The 22,739-nt window shown below is 37.8% G+C and overlaps 3 protein-coding genes across 12 annotated transcripts in view; all 3 read right to left on the minus strand.

The window, feature by feature from the left end:
• Positions 1–919: 919 nt before the first annotated feature.
• pdcd5 (programmed cell death 5) lies at positions 920–6,921 on the minus strand. Of its 3 annotated transcripts, XM_047822204.1 has the most exons (7): positions 6,713–6,921; positions 5,604–5,630; positions 3,385–3,425; positions 2,692–2,753; positions 2,394–2,485; positions 1,451–1,522; positions 920–1,289 (listed from the first exon to the last, which is right to left on the minus strand). In XM_047822204.1, the coding sequence occupies exons 1-7, from the start codon at positions 6,776–6,778 to the stop codon at positions 1,242–1,244; spliced, it is 408 nt and encodes a 135-aa protein (XP_047678160.1). In that variant the 5' UTR covers positions 6,779–6,921; the 3' UTR covers positions 920–1,241. The 3 variants fall into 3 exon arrangements, with proteins under 3 accessions (XP_047678160.1, XP_027015148.1, XP_027015149.1); XM_027159347.2 differs by lacking the exon at positions 5,604–5,630 and having other exon boundaries at positions 6,713–6,913; XM_027159348.2 differs by lacking the exons at positions 3,385–3,425; positions 5,604–5,630 and having other exon boundaries at positions 6,713–6,913.
• Positions 6,922–7,652: 731 nt separating this feature from the next.
• Positions 7,653–9,977, minus strand: uraha (urate (5-hydroxyiso-) hydrolase a). Of its 4 annotated transcripts, none has more exons than XM_027159246.2 (5): positions 9,691–9,977; positions 9,519–9,604; positions 8,477–8,619; positions 8,269–8,392; positions 7,653–8,022 (listed from the first exon to the last, which is right to left on the minus strand). In XM_027159246.2, the coding sequence occupies exons 2-5, from the start codon at positions 9,567–9,569 to the stop codon at positions 7,933–7,935; spliced, it is 408 nt and encodes a 135-aa protein (XP_027015047.1). In that variant the 5' UTR covers positions 9,570–9,604; positions 9,691–9,977; the 3' UTR covers positions 7,653–7,932. The 4 variants fall into 4 exon arrangements, with proteins under 4 accessions (XP_027015047.1, XP_027015044.1, XP_027015046.1 ...); XM_027159243.2 differs by having other exon boundaries at positions 8,269–8,404; positions 9,766–9,970; XM_027159245.2 differs by having other exon boundaries at positions 8,269–8,404; positions 9,751–9,970.
• Positions 9,978–11,693: 1,716 nt separating this feature from the next.
• LOC113650740 (RNA-binding Raly-like protein) overlaps positions 11,694–22,739 on the minus strand; it is a 78,389-nt gene continuing 67,343 nt past the window's right edge. For 3 of the 5 annotated variants that reach the window (XM_047822203.1, XM_027159228.2, XM_027159229.2), the window contains exons 5-8: positions 20,400–20,513; positions 18,488–18,642; positions 15,775–15,828; positions 11,695–12,817 (exon numbers count right to left, since the gene is read on the minus strand). In XM_047822203.1, the coding sequence (XP_047678159.1) occupies positions 15,790–15,828; positions 18,488–18,642; positions 20,400–20,513 (308 nt within the window). In that variant the 3' untranslated portion in view covers positions 11,695–12,817; positions 15,775–15,789. Of the gene's footprint in view, positions 12,818–15,774; positions 15,829–18,487; positions 18,643–20,399; positions 20,514–22,739 lie in introns of all 5 variants that reach the window. The other 2 variants (XM_047822202.1, XM_027159227.2) reach the window with 2 other exon arrangements.

Raw genomic sequence — 22,739 nt, forward strand, 5'->3', positions numbered from 1 at the left:
AGTTGGTTTTAATCGAAAACATTATTTTTTTCTCCGAACTTCACCAGTCATGGATTGTTATGTAATAGTCTGAATGGATTTGGACCAATCATGTCTGATATGAAAATTCTTAAAGGGTGAAGATGTACTTTCTCCTTCAATGAGCCCTGAATCTGACTCATCCACACTAAACACCTTTGGGATGAACCTGAACTGGAGCCTGTGTCTGATCTCTCAAAAGCACTTGTAGGGAAAACGAACACACAGATCTAGCTCCAACCTCTAGGAAAGGAGTTTAGCTCATTATCATTGCATTTCTAGCTCAAAAGTCCCTAAAGCCAAGGGGACATGATACATATTCTCAGAACCTGAGAATTTCTGAATGACAAAGTTAGTGAGATGTTCCAGAGACATTTCAAAGGGTTTCAAAAATATGTTTTAGAGTAAAAGTGTACTGAGATTTGTAACAAAATCATGTTGAAATGACTTTTTAAACTTTACCTTTTTACCTAGTTACTTGGAGCGCAATTATTTTTATTGACACACAAATCACACGCTCTTTCACAAATCTTACATGATATAGCTGTACGTTTCTGAGATATTGTGAGGAAATCTGAAACATGGAGGAAAAGAATAGAAAATTAAAGACTCAGTGCAGAAATATATTTTTGTCCTCTTCAGTTCCAGGGAGAAAGAATGCATTTGACTGATTGATTGATTGGATCAGTGTCACTGATAAATCATTGTTATTATTGTATAATATTATTATATTGTTTACTTATTTTAGTTTCTCTAGCAAGTACATGTTTAATTCTCTCTCGCTCGAGATCGATCTCTCCCCCTCTTGCTAGTTGTTGCTAATTGTGTACAATGTGTGCGAACATGACACTCAACACTGCACAAGCACCATGATAAAGATATTAAGAAATTTTGGTAGCAGTTGTATATAAGGATTTTTTTTATTATCATGTAAACAGTAATCCACAAATTTTGATAAAGGGAAAAAACACAACGTTCCCAAAGCAGTCTATAGAAATTATACTGTAAATTGTTTTGTGGCAAGTGAGAGCGTGTGATTTAACAGAACCATGGATGAGGAGTTCTTGTGTGTCCAAAGGGACAGAAGTCTTTTCCCCCTCAGGATGCTCCCTACAGATCGGGGCTTTGGTCAGACGCCGGTGCTTGTCAAGATCCAGAGTAGCGTCTCTCGCCCCTCTCTCGCTCCTCTCTCACCAGCACACTGACGGGAGCGAACGGTCACCTTAATCTTCTTCGTCTTCATCAGAGTCCATCACTCGCCGCCTGTTAAACTGAGAGAGAGCAGAGCGAGTGTTATAGAAAGCTGATTTAGTGTCTTTTTACATTTAAAAAAAAAAAAGATATTCACACCAACTTTTTCTATTCTTTATTTCAGTGATCTATGTTTCAGACAGCGTTATTAGAACTAATCTGAGATCAGATGTTCAGTTACCTTGACAGTTATTTTCTTCTCTGTTTGTTGACTGACTTTTTCCAGGATGTCTATTAAACCAGACTCTGAGATCTAAAGAGACGAGAACACACGCACACGTACACACGCACACGCACGCACACACGTACACACACGCACACACACGCACACACACACACACGTACGTACACACACACGTACGTACACACACACGTACGTACACACACACGTACGTACACACACACACGTACGTACACACACACGTACACACACACGTACACACACACGTACACACACACGTACACACACACGTACACACACACGTACACACACGTACACACACACACGTACACACACACGTACACGTACACACGTACACACACACGTACACAGCAGAATTAAAGAACTTCAAATACACAGAAAAGGATAAATAAACTTTATATCTTCTACTTCCTTTATTTTAACTTCATGCATACCTTTACTTTTATTCTCTCACATGCCCCTTTTCACTTCCTCCTTTGTTATCCTAAATTTTATCATTTTTTTTCTCTCTCTCTTTTTCTTTCTTGAATCTTTTAATTCTTTTTGTTCTTTTTGTTTCCTTCTATTACTGTTACACAATTCTTTCTTTCTTTCTCAATATTCTTCCTTCCCCCCCTTGCTTTTTTTTTCTATTGTTTTGTCTATTACTTACTTTTGTTTTCTCTTTCTGGCTTTTGATCTATCAGCTCTTTTCTGCAATTTCCTTTCTTTTTTATTACAATGCTTTCTTTTCTTTTAAAATCAATGGCCCAAAGATTACTGTAACAGTAATAAAGTGATGTAATATTCTCCCTTTTATTCACTCTTCCCATTTAACCTTTTCTTTCTGGTTTAGTTTATTTCTTTAATAATATTTCTTTCTTGTTTTAACGTTTTGTTATTTAGAAGGTTTTTCCCTGCACTGTGTGCTTCTCTGTCTCACCTTTCCCCCGAGCTGGCCGTACTGAGCCATCTGTATCAGATAATTCTCCACAGCTTTTGCTTTTTCCGGCTTCACCAGTGCCAGGTTACTCACTGCAAGGAAATAGAGACGTGATGGTGAGGTTTATCTGGAGCTTAGAGGAACACCAGAGCAGTAAGTCTGCACACACACACACACACACACACACACACACACACACACACACACACACACACACACACACACACACACACACACACACACACACACACACACGGGCACAGGCACAGGCACAGACATGCACAGAAACTCAACTTACATCTGGCACGAGCTGATTGATCCAACACCTGGGCCAGTATCGTGTTCCTCATTTCTGTTTCTCTGTGAAGAGAAGTTAGAAATTAGTAAGAGGTCTTTTTTTTTTTTTTACATTTTTAAATATTAATGATGGTTATAATGTTTTTGACGTACAAATACTTGTTTTAACATTTTCAGCAATAATGCTCTTAATCCTATTAAGAGCGTTAGACACACACACGGGCAGACACGCACACACGGGCACGGGCAGACACGCGGGCACGGGCAGGCACGCGGGCACGGCCACGGGCAGGCACGCGCACACGGCCACGGGCAGGCACGCGCACACGGCCACGGGCAGGCACGCGCACACGGCCACGGGCAGGCACGCGCACACGGCCACGGGCAGGCACGCGCACACGGCCACGGGCAGGCACGCGCACACGGCCACGGGCAGGCACGCGCACACGGGCAGGCACGCGCACACGGGCAGGCACGCGCACACGGGCAGGCACGCGCACACGGGCAGACACGCGCACACGGGCAGACACGCGCACACGGGCAGACACGCGCACACGGGCAGACACGCGCACACGGGCAGACACGCGCACACGGGCAGACACGCGCACACGGGCAGACACGCGCACACGGGCAGACACGCGCACACGGGCAGACACGCCCACACGGGCAGACACGCACACACGGGCACGGGTACCTCTGTTTGTTTTCCTGTTGTCCTTGATCACTGGAGGAGTTCTACAATGTACAAATAATGGTTTTGTCAGTTCAAAAAAATCCAGCAGTTTAAGCATTTGGATAAATCATTTTTATTAGATATTAGAAGGAAGGACGATGATGGACTTGTTTCAGCTCGGGTCTTGTTTTGCTGGAATGGATTAACATTTAGATTCACCTGAGCATTTTGTTCGTGCAACAGCAACACAAAACCCACAGATATTCATGCGCTGCCTTACACAAAAGCTCCCCTCTAAAATACGAATCGGGTGCAAATCTGTTAGATGGAGCTGTATTTTTGGTTTCAGCAGCAAAGGAAGAAAGTCCTAAAGAAGCATTGGTCTACTTTGGAATTCCTAAACGTCGTCAAGAAAAAAAAAAGGAACTCAAGACTGTCTCCTTAACCTCGGAGTTCAGCAACTGAGGTCAAATCGACATGGCCGCTCACGACACGAACAGTTAACACGGCACTTTTTACTTTAAGTAAGAGAATACTTGCAGAATATACATGCAGACACATCAGCTAGTTAGATGTTAAATGTAAGTCATCAAGCTTGTAGAAATCCAAAGTGAATAAAATGTCATGTTGAATGGAAGTTTAATTAAAAAAAAATTATAAAAATTCAACACTTAATTTCTTTCTAAAATAAATCTTAGGTGCAGTTAAATATTTAAAGCCGTGACCTTTCCCAAGAAAACTCTTTAGAATATTTTGAATATATGTTTTTTTTTTTTTTATAAATCATGTCCTACAAATATTTCCATGTCACTGGTAATAATACAACAATTCAAATATTACCAATTGCACCTTATTATTATCTCTTAAACACATTACGTTCTTCCAGCAGCAAAACAGCTGAGCTTGAAAGTGGGCTGTTATAAGAACATTAACAAGGAAATCATATATTTACTGATCAGGTCCAGTGACTAAGTGTACATGAAAGAAGAAAAGGGACCACAGCTATACGAAGCCAGTAAAGCACAGACGTTTGTTTAAGGTATTTAATTTGTGTTTAATATGTTTATCTGTGCATGACGTGATTGCTGGCCATACGAGATGTACGATAAATCTCACACACCTTCTCGAGCTTGTTGGATTATCAAGCTCTTTACAACAGGGATGTAAAGTTCAGTTTGGAAAACCAGTCATATCAATAAAATCTTAAATATGTTCATCTGAGTTTAAATGTTTTATCTTAAAGGAGCTATTACAAAGAAAATGCTGCCACTGGTTTTCTGTTATTATTAAATACAAGTTTTCACCCCCTTGAAATTTTCTAGTAACTGGATTCTGTCACAATTTGACAAAATCAGCCAATAAGATCGAAGCCGGGGGTGACAGGAAAACATATTATAAAATTGTGTTCAAATAAATTTTGCATAAGTTTTCACCCCCTCTTCTATGAAATCCCTTTAAATCGTTTGTAAAGCATATAGGACCAAAGCTAATTGCTCTACACTGCTCTCTAGCGGGCCAACACAGTGAGTCACATTTTTTTATATAGGTCTTTCGATTAAATGGACACATGCATCAAATGATATTTTTTTAGAACATGGATTCTGTTGTAGCTGTGACAAAGTAGTTGAAAGCCGTGTTATAAACGATAAATCTGATGAAACAATTAACCCTTCGCAATAGGACTGAGAATTGATTACATCAAATATCCTTTCAGTAACTAAATCGATCCCCATAAACCATCATCATGCCACACGGTGTGTTTAAAGGGTTGTCACCATATTTCTCACTGATCATGCTGCTGTTTCCTGTCCTGCTTTCATCTTTTACAAAAAGTCTTAGTTTAATCAGCATAATTGGCCCAGACATGGCAGAGAGCACACTTTTTTTTAACAGTATTTTCATAAATATTTGTAGCACAGATCAAAAACTAGATTAATTTTTTCATAAATTACTTTTATTTGTAGGATAAGGAACATGTAAATATATGAGTAACATTGGATTATTTCAAACACTGTTTATATTTATGTCGCTCTAGCTATTTTTTTCCCCCCCAACATGAGCTGTGAAGATTTTGGGTTATGGATCGTTCGGGTCCAGTGTCTACGTTTATCTCAGCCAGTTCTGTTCCTTGCTGCATGAGAAGGGTTAAGATGCCCAAGCAGACTAAAAGCTCATTAAAAAAAAATCCTTTTCATTCCTCAGCCTTTAAAAATGCCTTTGCAGCACACAAGAGAGCTTACCGGCTCCACTGGGTTCCACGCTACGCCCTGAGAAGAAAAGCACTTTTTGTGTTTGTGATGGTTATGGACCCCAAGAAATATTTTAAACAAATGAAAATGAGTAGCATGTTTTCTACTGAGCGGATAGGGACCATATCTGAGCAGTTTATTTGGTGGTAGATCGTATCACTGCAGTGACCGTGACATGATAACGTGTGTGGTGGAGTTACGAGTGCTTTGAGAACATTGATGAAGGATGATTAATATAGAGAGTTGCTCTCCTTCACGCCTCTAAACTGACCAACAAGGCACTGGAATAAATGGAAGGAATTTTAGGAAACAATCAACAACTGGATGCTACTGTATGTGTCCTGAAATCAAGAGCAATTACTGACGTCCTGGCGTCAATTATTTCCTTCTCGTTTTACGTCTCAGAAACGTGCCAAAAAATCGATTTTTAATTAATATTCAACAATTATCGAATTAATTCTATAATAAAATTAAATAGGCGTTACATGTTTAAAAAACGCAACCTCTTCAGTTTTTAAGACTTTCCTGTGTTGCTAAGCTTTAATAACAGTTTATAAATCTGTTCATACAGCTCGACCTCTGAAATGTTAAAATAATAATAATAATAATAATAATAATAATAATAATAATAATTCGTCTCATTACAATAAACTCGTGTGTTGCTATAGAAACGCTGAGACGTCACAATGAGCTAAATTAAATTGCTAATAAACGCTTCCTCGCAGTAAATATGTGATGAAAATAGAAAATATAACGCAATGACATAAATCTAGATAAAAATGCTAAATAACCGTATTGCAAACTATCTGGTGGATTATGTGTTTGCTAATGCTAAAAGCTAATTTCTATTAAGCCACGCCCTTCTTTCTGCACTGTAAGCTAGCATGTTAGCTAGCTGAAGTTAGCTAACTAGCATCTCCTTTACAGTATAAAACATGAGACAAAACTATATGGAATCGACTAATCCAAAAAAAATCGGAGCTAAATTAGACGGACAACTGGAAATATGTTTAGTATTTTTTCAGTTTTTGTATTGTTTAGCCTAAAATGTGCGTTCCCATATATGGTGGACTGTCATGTTGTTTATTACAGTCACTTACCCCATGTTTTGTCTGAAGTTCTGCCATACGCTGCCGCCTGATAGCCTCCAGTTCCTCATCACCCATTTTCTAAGATGTGAAATTTTCTTTAAGTGCCAAATGTAAGAGTTATAAGGCCCAAACTGAGCACAAATTATATGCAATGCTGTGGAAGACACCCAGGGTAAAATAATCACACTCAGAGTAATCGAACAGTCGCCAAAAAGATGCACGATGACATCGATGGTTTTCTGCAAAATAAAGGTCCTTATACAGATTTTATGCAGAAAAAAATTATGAATTTACGATCAGTGAAGAAAAAGATTGGAAAGGAATGACAGAAGAAATTCTGCAGACACAGAACAGTTGAATAGGAATAAAATGAATCAGAATCTGGATTATTGACCGAGTGTGTTCACACACACAAGAAATCTGGTTCCAGCTGTTTGTGGCTCTCAAAAGTACCTTAAATAAATATAAATAACACCATACTATACATTGAGCTTGGACTATACAGGACAAAACAACATAGACTATACAAGACAATACAGATGATGTGAGACAGTATAGACAGTATAAGTAATACAAAATATATGACTGATCAGTTATGTACATAAAGTGTGAGACGTGCATTGTAGTGCAGTATTGTGCAATAAAGTGCATTGCTTTTTATACAATATACAACAGCATTAGTGTGTGTAATATATACTGATGATGTGATGACTGAGTTCAGGAGGGCTCAAAAGCATGTTGGTTTAAAAAAACACATTTAAAATATCTGTTTATTATTAGTCTTGAATTAAGTGCTTCAAGATATTTAAGATATATTTATTTATTAATATTTATTAGTAGTAGTATTCAGTATTAGTATGAACAGTTTTCCTTGACATTAGCTAATAACTGCAGATTTAACTAATTCTCAGAAATGACAAACCCAAAAGCCTTAAACACAAAAGCCTTGTTTCTTTGAATGTACAGTTTATTTTGTTATGTAATATTTCCCATGTGAACTGAAACATCAATTTTACTTTAGGACAATTTAGAAAGTAGGACAGTCAGTAAGGTCTGAAACAGGAAAACACTCAAAGCTAACCTGTAGGTTTATAATAAAATATCGAGCATTTTCGCGCGAGTGAGCTGTAACAGACGTGTAAGGACAACAGTGTATTTTTCACATGTAGATGAGCTTCAGCTTGACATCAGGATCAGACAGATTAGCGTGAATCGGTCTGAAGCACTTGTTAACTTCCCCTGTAGGTGCTGTACGAAAAGCGACTCAGGAGCAATGGGATGTGGAACTTCTGAGAAACATCAGTGATGGTGAAGACGATCTGTAGCGAACAGGTCAATGTTATTATATTTTATGATAAAACAATGTGTTCAAGGGGTTAGCAGGGGTTAACATTATGACTGTTATTAAGATGAATTACTAGCCTTCTTAATAATTGATTAACTTATCAGTAATTAACAAACAAATTCCTTGATGTTGAGTTCCATGTTAAAATCTTATTAGATGACAAACAATGCAGAGAAGTTTGGATTGTATATTATTACAGAATTGATTTTTCTCAACGTACCTCAACATATGGGTAGAAGCTGGTCTCCTCCAGTCCCTCCCAGTACTGTCCTGTCTCGAAGCGCATCTTATAGGTACCAGGAATGAAGGCTTCTCTAGTGATGAGACCTGGACAACGTCCATCACTGTTGGTAGTTCTACAGGAAAGAGATTCATGAGATTTTTATATGATCGAATTGGTTCGGCTAAAAACCAGAGTGATATTTTACCCTGCTGTCAGATGGTTCCAAGCTGACGTCGAAGGATCCAGGAAGTACAGCGTGATGCTCATACCGGCAGCTGGTACACCCTGGCCAGTGTTCAGCACGTGAGTGGTGAGAGGACTCGGTGGCAGAGCGCTCATTTCTGAACACTACAACATGGACAGTGTTGAGTTTTCAGCAGTTTTACTATATCCATAATTATTAAGATTAACTGGATAATTATTACAAATATTAAAGTGACATGAATGTGTTATTGAAATTACTAGCAGGCAGAGAGAAACTACAAAAGATAGACTCTGTGGTGTCGACTCCTATGTTGCCTTCTTGCTTTCTATTACAAAATCCATGGCTCAGGAATCTGAGATCACTACTAAAAGTAAACATGCTTTTCAAATCCTGCTTATTTTCCCCTTTAGTGAATTAACTTCTATAATTTTATTTCATTTATCACTTGGTCTGACAGCTACTTTAGCTATAAAAGCAGAAAATCTAACTTTTCTGGTTTTCCCCTATATAGGGAAATAAAGGCTACAGCTGAATCGTAAAGATATTGCTTAACACATTTTGTGCTTTTTTTATAATAGTTCATTATTTTAAAATGTGTGTATGTGTGGTTGTGTGTGTGTGTGTGTTTTTGAGACCAAAAATGTCCGGTATTAACACTTATTGACTTCTATCTATGACACTGAAGATCTGTATATTTATTTTTTATACATTTCTTCTGTCTGTAGTCTCATTCATCCGTGAAACCCTTTCCGAGACCCTTGACCGAGCCTTATTTACGAAATAAAGAGAAATAAACATACATTTCTCAATATTACAATCTTATGATACACTACTTGAACATTTTGATTATTTATGATCATAAAGAAACATCTACACAACTGCTTTAAATATTAAACTTTTCTGCAATTTCTATTTTCTCAATGTGTGCGATAAGTTTTAAAAAGCATGACTGACGTCTGAACATTTGAAGAACATAAAGAAATGAATAATATCATGCTGTTGTTGTGTTATGATGAAGATTGGGGATTTTTTTTATTTTCACCTGAGTTGCTGCTAAAATATGATCTTTAATATGGTGCAATCTGGTGCTCATGTGGATTTCTTGTCTTTTCTAGCAGCCTTAAAAACCTATAGAATGAAAATACAAAGGAAAAATAATCACATGCTATTCAAAAACTGACAATTGATTCAGTTGTTATTAATGGTGTACTTACTGTGTACAGGGTTGGATGTGTGTATCCGGTGTAAAGGCTGCAGAAGTGCAGGTCACTCACCTGTCTGTCACTCACCTGTCTGTCACTCACCTGTGCACGTGCGATTTTTCACATACGTTCAATGCGACAAACATAAACAATATGGGTTTATTTTTTTCCTATGAAAGTTCACTTATCGTCCGTATTGTGTCCAAGAAAAAAAAAAAAAAAAAAAAAGAATGTGTTGACTCAAAGTTATTGCATAACACATTAAAGTCGTTGGATTTATAAACACGTTAAAATAAGGAAGTAGGGAGTCATCGGTCACGTGACTGAGATAACTCACCTGATTGGCTGGTTCATTTGATCCGTTTTTATTTTATATTTGTTCATTTTAACATTTATATCTGAAGTAAAATAAAAGTTTTTTTTTCTCTCAGATTGAAAGCAAACAGTGTCCTGACTAATTTTATGTAACCAATATTAATATTATCTGAATGTATATTACTGTATCCACAAAAGAGACAAAACATTTTAGAGACAAGAATATACAGTATATTGTTTTTAAAATTGCAAATGTAAAATTAGATGTTATAAGATGATTGTTTCATAACTCATTGTGATCAAAAATAACATCTGGGTATAAATTTCATTAATTATTTGTCTTGGTGAAGCTTTTTTTCTGTAGCGTTAATATCAGTCCTATTTTAGGTGTGTCGAGTGATCGTGCCACTTTGTGGTGCGTCAAGTGATCGTGCCACTTTGGGGTGCGTCGAGTGATCGTGCCACTTTGGGGTGCGTCGAGTGAGCATGCCACTTTGGGGTGTGTCGAATGATCGTGCCACTTTGGGGTGTGTCGAGTGATCATGACATTTTGGGGTGCGTTGCGTGATCGTGCCACTTTGGGGAGTGTGGAGTGATTATGCCGCTTTGGGGTGTGTTGAGTGATAGTACCACTTTGAAGTGTGTCGAGTGATGTGCCACTTTGGGGTGTGTCGAGTGATCGTGCCACTTTGGGGTGTGTCAAGTGATCTTGCCACTTTGAAGTGTGTCGAGTGATCTTGCCACTTTGGGGTGTGTTGAGTGATTGTGCCACTTTGGGGTGTGTCGAGTGATCATGCCACTTTGGGGTGTGTCGAGTGATCTTGCCACTTTGAAGTGTGTTGAGTGATCTTGCCACTTTGGGGTGTGTTGAGTGATTGTGCCACTTTGGGGTGTGTCGAGTGATCGTGCCACTTTGAATTGTGTCGAGTGATCGTGCCACTTTGAAGTGTGTCGAGTGATCGTGCCACTTTGGGGTGTGTCGAGTGATCATGCCACTTTGAAGTGTGTCGAGTGATCTTGCCACTTTGGGTGTGTTGAGTGATCGTGCCACTTTGGGGTGTGTCGAGTGATCATGCCACTTTGGGGTGTGTCGAGTGATCATGCCACTTTGAAGTGTGTCGAGTGATCTTGCCACTTTGAAGTGTGTCGAGTGATCTTGCCACTTTGCCAGATACAAACACTTATGGCTGTGAAATTAGAGAAGCAGGCTGTAGATCTTCCAGAAAGCTTTCTGAACCACAGGGTTTTGTCCACTCACTTCACTCACACTGCGGAGCAAATGGTCGCTCTGCACTTGCTTCTTTTGTTGCTATCTTTTGTCACAAGCACAAATGTGATGATTGTGTGGTATTTCTGGCACAGAAGCAGGTTTTGTCCCTCTGCTGCAGCTGGCCTGAAACTGTGCAAGCTATCGACTTAACATCACGTTGTGCAGTGTGCCTGTAGCTTTTCTTTTTCTTTCTGTTTTTCCATCATTTTTTTTTTTTGTATTGCACCCTCAGGTATATCCGCTTCCATTCTTTCCCTCTGAGTGATTATAAGAACAAACTGGTGCATTATTACCTAATTATGGAACACTTTTCTTTTACCAATAAATAAAATGTGCATTACTGTAGAATGAGTTGAATAGGACTGTAAGAAGAAGGAAAGAAGCCGTTTCTCACAAAGAGCACAACGACTCTAATGAAAGAGTCTTAGATATTTCTTTTATTTGTTCTCTTTTTCAAGATTAAAAACAAAAAGTAAGATAAAATCAGACAGCAGGAAACACGGAAAACAAAGTTTTACAATATTACACATTATTACACGCTGACCCACATGATTACACTTTCAGTCCGAAGTACCATGAACACAGAAGAAGAGAATCTGTCATTGTGTCTCATTGTGCGATTAACAAAACATCCGAGTCTGTAGAGATGTAAGCTGGAAATGAGAAAGGAAAGAAAGAAAGAAAGAAAGAAAGAAAGAAAGAAAGAAAGAAAGAAAGAAAGAAAGAAAGAAAGAAAGAAAGAAAGAGTAAATCTGCTTCAAAAGGATGTAGGGTGATGGAAGGAAGGAAGGAAGGAAGGAGGGAAGGAAGGAAGGAAGGAAGGAAGGAAGGAATAAAAAAGAAAGAAAGAAAAACAGAAAGAGTAAATTTCAACTTCAACTGAGAAGTAGGTTGAAGCAAGGAAAGAAAGAAAGAAAGAAAGAAAGAAAGAAAGAAAGAAAGAAAGAGTAATCTGCTTCAAAAGGATGTAGGGTGAAGGAAGGAAGGAAGGAAGGAAGGAAGGAAGGAATAAAAAAGAAAGAAAGAAAAACAGAAAGAGTAAATTTCAACTTCAACTGAGAAGTAGGTTGAAGAAAGAAAGAAAGAAAGAAAGAAAGCTCAAGAAGATAAGTATAAAGGTTTCTTTTATCATGTCCTGTGCTTGTGTCCTCAATCCTATGGAACAATAATAAAATATTTTAACCTGAACACATTAATGTTAAAGCAGGTGGAATTGGCATTACATAAGTATGTAATTGGAGGAGATCTGAAGAATTCCTAGAATTAAAAAATACATTCAAATGACACCGTTTAATAAAGTTCTAGCAAGAACGAGGGCACCTTTAATGACACCTGACACTACACACAGGAATGACAGCCAGTACACACGAGTGCTAAAATAAATGAACTAAACGTAAATCTCACAACTTCCAACTTCACTGATGAGTCCCAGGATTATTCTGATATGATTTACTGTGTGTCGTGTCGTGAGCTGTTGCTATGGAGACAGAGGCGGGTTCTTCTTCTTCTGCATATCCGGCTCTTCTGTCTTGCTACATCACTCTGCAGAACGGTCTGGAGATGACAGAGAGGAAGCTGAATGTTGAAATCTTTACCTAATACCTGCAAATACATCTTTACAGTAGTAAGAGTGCTCAAAACCAATTTGAATGAATTATCAAGTCATCTCTGTGAATTAAACACTAACGTGGCATCTAAGGGGAAAACGTCGATGGACAACACAACATGTGGTTAATTTTTACAGTGATGCTCAGAAAAGTCTGTTCAAACAGGAGAAATAGGATAGAAATAATTACATGTTTAAAGACCTGACTGAAAACTTAGCGGTAGCTGAATATCAGTGAAAGCCAAGGAAAGACAGAAAGCTGTAAAAGATAACAATCTTTTGTTCTGAATAAAATCTTGACACGGCTGTGACTACCTCAATTATCTCAATCGTTGCTGTGCCGATATTTATGAAAAATGCACGACTTTGAAATTAATATCTAGTAACTGATCTTTTGGACATGATATGTTAAAATAAATTGTTTCATTTTGCTCTATGAATGAAAATACATTTCCTCAGTTGCCACACTCACTGATAGCCTGTTGTCTAGCGAACTAGCTAGTTCACTATGATTTATTCAAGTCAAGTCAAGTCAAGTCACCTTTATTGTCACATCACCACAGCACATGTGCCTTGGTGAGTGAAATTCTTAGGAGCAGATTCCAGAAATTTCAGAACAGTTGTACAGATATACCGATAAATATATAGGTAATGAGTTGACAAGTGAAAATGTGCAATTGCTCATACATATAGTTAGTGCAATATGTGTGTACAATATGTACAATTAACAAACATAATGAAATCAATCATTCATTCCTGTGAAATCAGATTAGCATTTATCTGTTCATCTTCATCTTATCAGCTTTCATACTTTAAATCAGATGTTATATTCACAGACATACGTGTCTTGTGCCGAGCTCATGATGATAACCCTAACTCTACTGTAGTAAAAGTGTCAGTGGGAATGTTGCTAGAAATGGAGTTGATGGATAGATGTGCATGGACGGCGAATGACTCATGGGATTGCTGTGGATGTGGCCGCCTGGAGACGGTCACGCTGTATTTGAACAACTATTACGTTGGTCAGCTTTAAGGTCGAATTTTCATTACAGTCATTTGAAGACTTCGGTAGGAAGGAATTAGGAGAACACTGGAATTGCGGTGACCTGTTAGATCCTCGGGAGCTCTTGTTCAACATTTCTGCTCAACTATAAGCTATTATAGAATGGAAATTATTTACATTTACATTTCTTCATGTCCAGTGTAACTAAATGAGGATGTGGATCACTTCTGATCCTGGTTCCTCTCAAGGTTTCTTCCTCATATCATTTCAGGGAGTTTTTCCTCACCGCTGTCACCTCAGGCTTGATCATTAGGGATAAAAGTTAGAGATAAATAGTAACCTAATTGTAAACTTTAAACTGCTTATTACGGCAGTATATTGCACTGGTTATACTAAATATAGGCTCCTTTGTAAATCTGTGCATCCAATCAGATCAGTAGGCTGTAGATAATGGTGATAATGTGGCATTACACTCAGCCCGCTTCCACATACATGAGCTCACCTGAAACTCACCTCCAATTTTATACAAAACAGCCTGTACTTCTTCACCGCTACAGAATTATTATTACCAAAAACACACAATAGTTACTTCCAGGTGTTTTTTTTTAGTATGAAGAACTAGATTAATATTTATGTATGAGGCAGCAGGACAACGGGGCAGCAAGCAACATGGTGCAAAAGTTTCATCTAAACTTGCTGTAGCTTTTATCAGTAATAATTTGCAGGGTTTAAATATATCTTATTTTAGCTGTAGTTATGAAATTCTAATATTATTACAGTGCAGTAGGATCAAACTGTAGGGTGAAATCAGCATCCAACAAAAAATAATCCTGTACTGCAGGTTACAGTACTATAAAACTGATTCAGAGATGAGACATGAGAACTTTCTATTAATTAGTACCTACGCATTAGCTCCATTAAGCTAATGGCCTGTTAATCAAGTTTATTCTCTCAGGCAACATTTTAAATTTTTACCTTCACGCCTCCGCCTTTTCAGCTGCTAGAAATTAATATGATCAGGAGAGAGACGGACGATAGCGAGAAACATCCAGAAACTCTCCTCTGCGGCTAAACAACGGAGCAGAAACAAAGCTACAGATCATTAGTATATAATTAGCTTAATTAACAGCTTGTAAGTTCCCATGTTACTTTATTTTACGAGCCAACCTACTTTTCATTTCATTGCCAATGCAATAACCAGCAGTTGGTATAAAGTTAATGGTGTATAAACAATTAAGAATTAATAAACATTAATAAAACAGTGATTTAAGGGCTTACTGTTTAATAGAGTGGGCCGATATGTCAGGACATTTAGCTGCATATATTATTGCTACATGGGCCTTAATGGAAGGAATAAAAAAAACAAAACCAGCATTCCACTAAATTCCTCTTTCTGGATGCCAAAAAATAGAGTTTTCTCCTATTTTTATTGTGTTCATGTTGATGATTGAGTGTCTTTATCATCTCTCACTCCACAGAGGTGTTAATATGAAGCTCATATGAAAATAGACAGTCAGGACTTTGTAGAGTTTCAGCACTATTTCTGTTTTTCTTTACAATACTAGAGATGAGATTTTCATAGAAAAAAATGCTTTTTACACAAATGTTTGAATCTTCAAAGTTAATGGTGACATTAAACGCTTTTCTGCTCTCAGAGATGCTCCGGGTATCTGAAGGTGTTATCTTCAACCACTAAAATTCAGTGTAAGGTTATCAGCAGAGGGAAAAGCACACTTCTCACACTGAAAGACAACAGTCTCCTGACTCATGGTGTGTTTGTGTGTGTGTGTGTGTGTGTGTGTGTGTGTGTGTGTGTGTGTGTGTGTGTGTGTGTGTGTGTGTGTGTGTATGTGGGCAAGTGTGTGTGAGAGAGAGAATGCACACATATATGGGCTGAATTACCTGAGCCGCGCCTGTTTACATTTCGTCCTCCATGTCAGAATTTGGATGATTCATCTAAAGTAGAGAGAGACACAGAGACTCTTTATGAGGAACACCAACATGACACTCGCAGAGCACAACACGAAGATACGAGTCACAGCGTCCGATCTCAGATCAGTTTTTTTTCCCAGCGACACTGCCTAATGGCTGAGAATGAATTCACGCTGTGATGACAGAGAGAGACAAGTCAGATCTCGCTGAGCCTCTCCTCTCTAACATATGGGCTCTCGCTAAGAGCAACAGAGCACTCATCATTTATAAAGAAGAACATCCAGATTGAAAACAGCTTGGAAAACAACAAGAACTCTTAGTTGGAGGAAGTGAGGGATGTTGCACCACTGTATTTTACATAAGCGTGTATTGTACTTGAAGAATACTTAGAAACGATGATCATCGGGATGGTCAAAAGTCTATAGATTTTTTTAAATAGAAAAAATACACAGAAATAGTTTCTTGTTAATATATTTGTTTTACTTCACTTGCAAAAAAGAATTAATAAATAAAAATAAAAATACAATGAAGCTGAATTTTGCATAAGTATTTAGATGTATATAAGTATAAGTATTTAGATTTGTGTAATGTTATTAATTATCTGATTTATTTAAATAAGTATTTTGATTGATGCTCATTTCGGTGGTTGGAGCTAAAATGCAATATATTATAAATATATTAATGTTTCTAATAAGGAATAAATAATTAACCAGCATTAAGATTAACATTTAACATTTTATTGTAAGCAGCTCATGAAGTACATATTAGAATATTTGCTTTTGTCTTGTATGTCATCATATAAGATAAAAGTCCATCCATTGCTTTTATGTCATACTGCAATTGAAGGGGAAAAAAAACAGGGCCCGTATTCATGAAAAGTGCAAAGAATTTCTCTTAGTGACAAAATTATAAGAAAATTCGTAGAAATGTGGGCGTTTCCCATTGATATTAAAGATAAAAGTTATTCATAAAGCATCTTAACCCTTAAGGAGCTCATAAGGTCAAAAAGTGTTAGGAGAAAGGAGGATGACTTTTTTAAGAGGATTAAGAGTTTCTTTATCAGAGGAGAAAATGACTGAAAAATGAAAAGTGAGAAGAAATGTGTTGTATAGAATATTCAATAACGATAGTGAGTTAATAAGATGGTACAGATTAGATTGTGTAAGGATTCATTTTATGACCAAACAGATTAAAGATAACATCTCGGACACAGAGCATAAATGACACATAAATATTTGTAACATACAGATGTCTAATATGATGTCACGAACGTAATCCCTACACAATATAACCTCAAATATCTTAACATAGAGACAAAGTAAAGGATTATAATAGACCAGATTTTAAAAGCACTCCTTTTTTTATTAGACAACCAATCACAGTCTTCAAAAGAACGTGTCACCTAGTAACGGGTTAAGCCCCGCCTCCTCTCTAAGATAAAAGTTGTTGTATTTTCCTTGTTCAGAGTTGCTCTGTTTGGTCCTAAATAACTCTGAAGATAAGATTCATAGTTATATATTTCATAGTTACAATCTGAAAATTTTTTGAATCTTTTAATCTTAATCTTGTTCTTAGACTCTTTATGAAACGAGGCCCTGATCTGCTTCATTTTCTCACTTCTTATTTACTTTTTCAGTTTTAAGTCCTTGGCTTAAATGGGTTTGGTCTACAGACTATAAAGCAAATCTTTCTCTATCACATGAACTCAAGAGATCTGAAGAAACACCTGCAAAACTTTAGAAAATCAGTAAAGCACATACAAATGCCAGTATTTTTACCCCAGTGGGATTTTTTTTTGGTTAAAATAATTGCTGGTTGTCGATGTGAGGAACCTGATAGTGCAGTTCATTTCTATAATATTTCACATCCTTGAAACAAAAACACAAGCCTAGTGAGGGAATGATGGGGGGTGGTGGTGTTGGTAATATTAACCAAGTGGCAGAGTAATTACGGCTTTGCTTTTGTGCACAGGAAACACAGAAGGAGGCTAAACGTGCTTCATTTGTCACTGCCACCAGGTAGAGGTCCAAGGTAATTATACATAATTGTAACGTGGCTTCTGGAATAATAGTTGTGTCTATATATAGTTGTCTTTTATATAAGGCTCAGAAAAAGCTTGACAGAAAAAGTGCACTGGCTTTTCTGTCTAATAAGTAGTGCTTTTGTGTGTGTGTGTGTGTGTGTGTGTGTGTGTGTGTGTGTGTGTGTGTGTGTGTGTGTGTGGTAGGTAGATGCAATCTGGAAACGAAAGAAAAATGTGCTAGCTTAGTGGAAATTTATGCTGCAACAAGCAAACCTGTCTCACCTGTCAAAGTAATAACGGCGTGATTAGATGGCTTTTCTGTTTGTTTATTTGTTTGTGAGGTGGTGTTTTGGGTGATATGTTTACTGAGGATAAAAACTTCACTGTGAATTATTTCAGTGTGAGATTTCCATGTTTTGCCGGTTAGAGAACCGGGTGTAGTTTTGCATTTTAACGCATTTATCAGCTGTCAGGGTGATTCGCAACGTTCCTTATGGTGCTTATCTCATTGCTCAACGACCCAGACACATACACACACACACACACACACACACACACATGCATTGTCATGCATTGTACTCTTTAAAGAAACTGATTACTGTTTGGTTATCTTTAAAGACGCAGAAGCTCAATGAATTTAGATGGAATAAAGCTCGTCACCATGTGCGGCTCGTCGTCGCTCGCCTCTCCAAGCTCCGGAGTGTCTCTCCTGGTACAGCGGCGTGGACTGGGAGTTCTGGGAGATCCCTCTCGACTGCTGGTTGATGGGTGGTACGGTGAACCCCCTGAGCTCCCTCCATGAGAAAATGGAGAACCTGCAGCACATGGAGACACATTTAAGCCTAAACTCTGAGTAAAAGTTAGCCATGGAGGTCACATCCACATCTAGCCAACATTTAGAAAAGCCAAACGCCACTAATCATGACTCCAGAGCGTTTCAGTAGTTCATAGTGAGTCCATGACAATAAGACAGCACTCAGTGAAGCAACACTTCGTAAAGCCTCAAAGTTCAGAGTAAAATTTCTGCTTTATCATCTACTAAAAACAAAATCTATACATTCCATTGGAAAAAAAATTGCAATTTTCTCATCTTTTCATGGCTACCTTTAAATCTATACATGTTTTTGCTCACACTGTAGAGATTTGGATTGTATTCTGACTAATATTTGGTAAAGTGATGGAGAAATCTGGATGAAGCGCGTTCACGTTTCTGACTCAGACACATTGATCGCTCATCATCAGCAGAGCTGTAATTAAAGCAGGGATGGATTAGACAGAACTGAAGAAAAACCATGATGGAAAAAAAACGAGCTGTCCATCAGAGATTAGAGAAAAACTAGAGAGACAATTGAACGTATTAAATGTATAAGTGAGCACAAACGCGCTTGTGGACCGCTTTCACAAATTACGCACGAATTCCCACCGCCACAGATCCGTGATTTAATTAACAGATCGTTAGCAGTTATTTGAAACTGAGCTATTTATCTTAAAGCATATTATTCAGCAACTTCAATTACTGAGGTGTAATGAAAATGACTGAAAAAACCTGGACCTACTGAGAGCTTCTTTAACCTTTTTTAACACTACACTGATGCTCCCTTATGATGGCGCAATGGAAAACGTGTGTGTTTAGATGGGTGTTTTTCCTTCTGTTTATAACCATACACACAATTTTAGTGTTGAAGATAAATTTGAGCTGCTTTTTAGATGAACAAACACTTGGAGTATCTTAAAGAGCAGAAATGGGTTTGATATCAACATTTACTCTGAAGACAGTGGCGGTTCTAGAATTTTTCTGTAACAGGGGCCATTAAGGGGCCACATGTTACATTCAGGGGCCAAGTACAAGGTACATTCAAGCACACAAAATAATTTATTCAGTACGGTGCAAATACATTTCGGCAGTCATTCCTTTTTCAAACGCTCGCTTGCTGCCAGTGGTTTGTGGGTGGAATTGCATCTGTGATCGTTGTGAAAAATTCTCCGGTTGCTCTTCTCGTCGATGATTGATGGAACTGGGGCCAATCAGGGGCCAATCAGATTTCAGCAGGGGCCAGGGCCCGTGTGGCCCTGCCTCTAGAACCGCCCTCTCTGAAGATGCAATCATTTGTACTGAAAAAAGGTTTTCTATGAATATATGAACCCTAGGATAGGAAAAAATACAGAGATCCGTATGAAACACTACAGATTCTTAAAATCCAGAGTTTTCATGTTTAAGATTTTTTGTGCCACCATGTCACAATAAACCTCAGCATCCTTATTTACTTAAATTCAAAATGATATAATAAGCTGTAAAGCAGAAAAAAGTTATAGTGTAATAAAGTAAACGTTATATTAATACTTCTTGATTTCAAAATCTCTGAAGATATGATATTAAATCCCACTTGGTATGCGTACTGTATATATAAATGGATGTAATGGCTAAAAACTGACAAAGGAACTTTACCGAGATGACCACTAGGGGGCAACATAAGCTCAACTTTTTTTACTTCACATCCCATCACGTTTAAGTCTAGATATTTTTTCATATACACTTGTTAGAGGATCACCTTTGTAGCTGGAAACGACTGACCTGTGTGCTCCTGCCTTTGTCTGTCCATCTTGTCCAGGCTGTCCAGCAGGCCATCAATCTGCACCTTTATCGTCGTCAACTCACGCTTTATGGTCTGCAGCTCCTCCATTTTCACTGCAGAGGCACAATGAGATCAAGATAGAGACTGAGAATTCCCACTACAAAAAGGTCAGAATGAAAGTAAAACACAGCCCATAAAACCAGATTTTTTTGCTGAAATATTGACCGGGTTTGAGTTGAGCCACATGCTTGCTATCACTTCATCTGTAGAGCCTACTTCAAACAACCAAATGCACAAATCACTCTGGAGAGTCTTTTTTCTTCCCTTGAACCCCATAACCACTCTACACTATCATTCTGTGCCTCCTTGGCAGTGTAAAAAGCACTATAATACACAGAGAGAAATATTAGATGACCTATCTTGTTAGGTAATGAACAATAAAGACATAAACGAGACACTGTGGAAAAAATAGAAATAAAATTATAGAGCAATTCAGTGAACAATCCAATGTTTGGAGCCTGGAGCTCTGAGACGTCGAGGTGACCTGAGACCCGCTGAGGTGCTAATAGCATGTTCTGAACACTCTCATGCTATTCTTTCTGCTCTGTTAAATTGGTGTAATGGCATGCTCTGATAGGACTGACTCCATTAAAGGAAGAAAGGCTACGGAGAAGAGGTTTTTAATAAAATAGCATCTGGAGCTTCTTCTGAGACTAGCTGATTATTCAGCTGCACTCAAACATGCAGAAATCGAGTCATATACTAAAGGAATCAACAGACTGTAGAGTCAATTGCAAAAGTTTCTGTCCCTTATGGTTTTTGAATCACAAGAATTTATCTTGGTTTTACAACTGAATAAATATAAAATACATAAACAAACCAAAAGAAAAAATCCACAGAAAACAAATCAGTTTTGGTTTTCAGACATTTACCAGTTTAACATTAAGCATTATTGAGACAGAAGACGTCAATCGGGTTCGTCAGATCGTTTTATAGCTGCTTTATAATAAGTGATAACGAGAGCAAACTTGTTTTAAGCCCAGGGTTCAGTATCATTAAATGAAACTATTAATGAATTAAATAAAACAAATTAAAACGCTCAAGACATGCTGTTAAAGGAAAATAATCAACATCTGGGTGGAAACCGACTATCACCTAATACCTCTTTTCAGGAATTACCATTATATTTCTCTTTCTTTTGACACAGTGATACACAGACGCCTATAATTTCTTCCTCATAATAAAAATTAGTCCATCAATTGTAAAATTAACATTAAACTTATGTCAGTGTTTCTGCTTTGTGCTTTAAGGTATCAGTGTTTTTCTGTGATTTTTGTTGTGGAGATATGTTCAATTGAATTAAGTTTTATTTCTATAGCGCTTTTAACAATGGACTTTGTCTCAGCTTTACAGAACCTAAGAATTATAGTACAAAAAAGTTTATTATACAAAGAATATTATACAAAAGTTAAAATTAATGCTTGTATTTATCCCTAATGAACAAGTCTGAGGTGACTGAAGTGAGTGTGGTGAGGAAAAACTCCCTTAGAGGAAGAAAGTTGAGAGAAACCAGACTCAAAAGGGAACCTCATCTTCATTTGGGTGACACAGGAGGGTGTGAATATTAACTGCTATAAACAATATAATATAATATAATATAATATAATATAATATAATATAATATAATATAATATAATATAATATAATATTTACATTACGTTTACATTTACGGAATTTGGCGGACAAGTCGGGACAAGTCGTGGCAAGTTGGGGCAAGTCGTGGCCTAATGGTTAGAGAGTCTGACTCGTAATTCTAAGGTTGTGGGTTGAGCAAGGCACCAAACCCCCCAACTGCTCCCTGGGCGCCGCAGCATAAAAATGGCTGCCCACTGCTCCGGGTGTGTGTTCACGGTGTGTGTGTGTGTGTGTGTGTGTGTGTGTGTGTGTGTGTGTGTGTGTGTGTGAGTGTGAGTGTGTGTGTGTGTGTGTGTGTGTGTGTGTGTGTGTGTGTGTGTGTGTGTGTGTGTTCACTGCTGTGTGTGTGCACTTTGGATGGGTCAAATGCAGAGAACAAATTCTGAGTATGGGTCACCGTACTTAGCTGTATGTCACGTCACTTCACTTCATAAATACATTAACTCTCATTAAATACATTAACTCTCTGTCGATAAATACATTAACACTGGTTCACTAGGTTACAGACTTAGGACACCATCAATCTAAAACTTTTTAGTATACACATAAAACAAACAGGGAAAATAAGTGCTAGGTTAAGTGTTTCAGGAAGAGGTAAGTCTTCACCTGTCGTTTGAAGATAACCAGTGACTGAGCTGTTCGGA

The sequence above is a fragment of the Tachysurus fulvidraco genome, chromosome 13 (assembly GCF_022655615.1).
Source record: "Tachysurus fulvidraco isolate hzauxx_2018 chromosome 13, HZAU_PFXX_2.0, whole genome shotgun sequence".
Classification (NCBI taxonomy): Eukaryota; Metazoa; Chordata; class Actinopteri; order Siluriformes; family Bagridae; genus Tachysurus; species Tachysurus fulvidraco.